Source organism: Galeopterus variegatus, unplaced genomic scaffold, assembly GCF_000696425.1.
Source record: "Galeopterus variegatus unplaced genomic scaffold, G_variegatus-3.0.2 Scaffold13097, whole genome shotgun sequence".
Classification (NCBI taxonomy): domain Eukaryota; kingdom Metazoa; phylum Chordata; class Mammalia; order Dermoptera; family Cynocephalidae; genus Galeopterus; species Galeopterus variegatus.
This window is the reverse complement of record NW_007739208.1, coordinates 35,278-36,284: the sequence shown is the minus strand read 5'-3', so window position 1 is coordinate 36,284 and position 1,007 is coordinate 35,278. Positions and strand designations below refer to the sequence as shown.

At 50.6% G+C, this 1,007-nt stretch overlaps 1 gene segment (V, D, J or C); it reads right to left on the bottom strand.

Annotated features, from left to right (window-relative positions):
- Positions 1 to 86: 86 nt before the first annotated feature.
- Positions 87 to 934, bottom strand: LOC103581461. The segment is given in 2 exon segments: positions 87 to 742; positions 850 to 934. Coding segments are annotated over 2 exon segments (702 nt in total).
- Between the last annotated feature and the right edge of the window lie 73 nt (positions 935 to 1,007).

Genomic DNA, 1,007 nt, shown 5'->3' with positions numbered 1-1,007 from the left:
GAGCTTAGAACACACAACCAATGGGCCTTGTTTCTTTTTCAGTTAAATTATTTCCAGCCAAGGATGATGAGGATATTCTGGAAGATCTATTTGTCATGAATAAAACATGAGTCATAGAAATTCAGTGAAGGAAAAGAGCCTGGTGACTGCTCAGATCTCATTTCAAAACACATTGCCAGTTTCTCCCTCATTAACCGAGAGAGGATGTGAGAAATTAAAAACATAAAGAAAAAGGCATGAAGTGTCTCAGGAGACACCTCAGAATTTGGGGAGGACACGAAACCATTGATGTCCACAGGAAACACCTCAGTGTCCTCTGCACCTGCCACTGGCACGAAGCCCCTGAGCTCAGTGTGTCCTGAGCGCCCCCTGGTGGTCCCGTGTGTCCCTGCAGTAGGTTCTTGTCCGGGCTCCCACTGACGTCCCCTCACTGTGTCTCTGGCACAGTAATACGTGGCCGTGTCCTCAGCTCTCGCATTTTCAGTTTGCAGATACACTGTGTTCTTGGCGTTTTCCCTGGAGATGGTGAATCGGCCCTTCACGGAGTCTGCGTAGTATGTGCTACCACCGTTCCAGCTAATGGCTGAGACCCACTCCAGCCCCTTCCCTGGAGCCTGACGGACCCAGCTCATGGCATAGTCACCAAAGGTGAATCCAGAGGCGACACAGGTCAGTCTCAGAGACCCCCTAGGCTTCACCAAGCCTCCCCCGGACTCTACCAGCTGCACCTCACACTGGACACCTGCAAACACAGAGAAATCCTGGTCAAAAAATTCTCACACGAATCCACTATTTCTCCCACCCATAACCACACACATCCCCAATGTCTCTATTTCGCCTTAATATGACCTTTTAATAAAGCAAGAAGGAAAACCCAGCTCAGTCCAAACTCCATTGTGACTCGTCTGTGTTCAGTCCTGATCACCGAGTTGGAGCACCTGGGAACCTGGGGCTGGGGCTCCTCTCCCAGCCCTGCAGGGTCAGAGCTGGGCTGCTTTACATCAGCA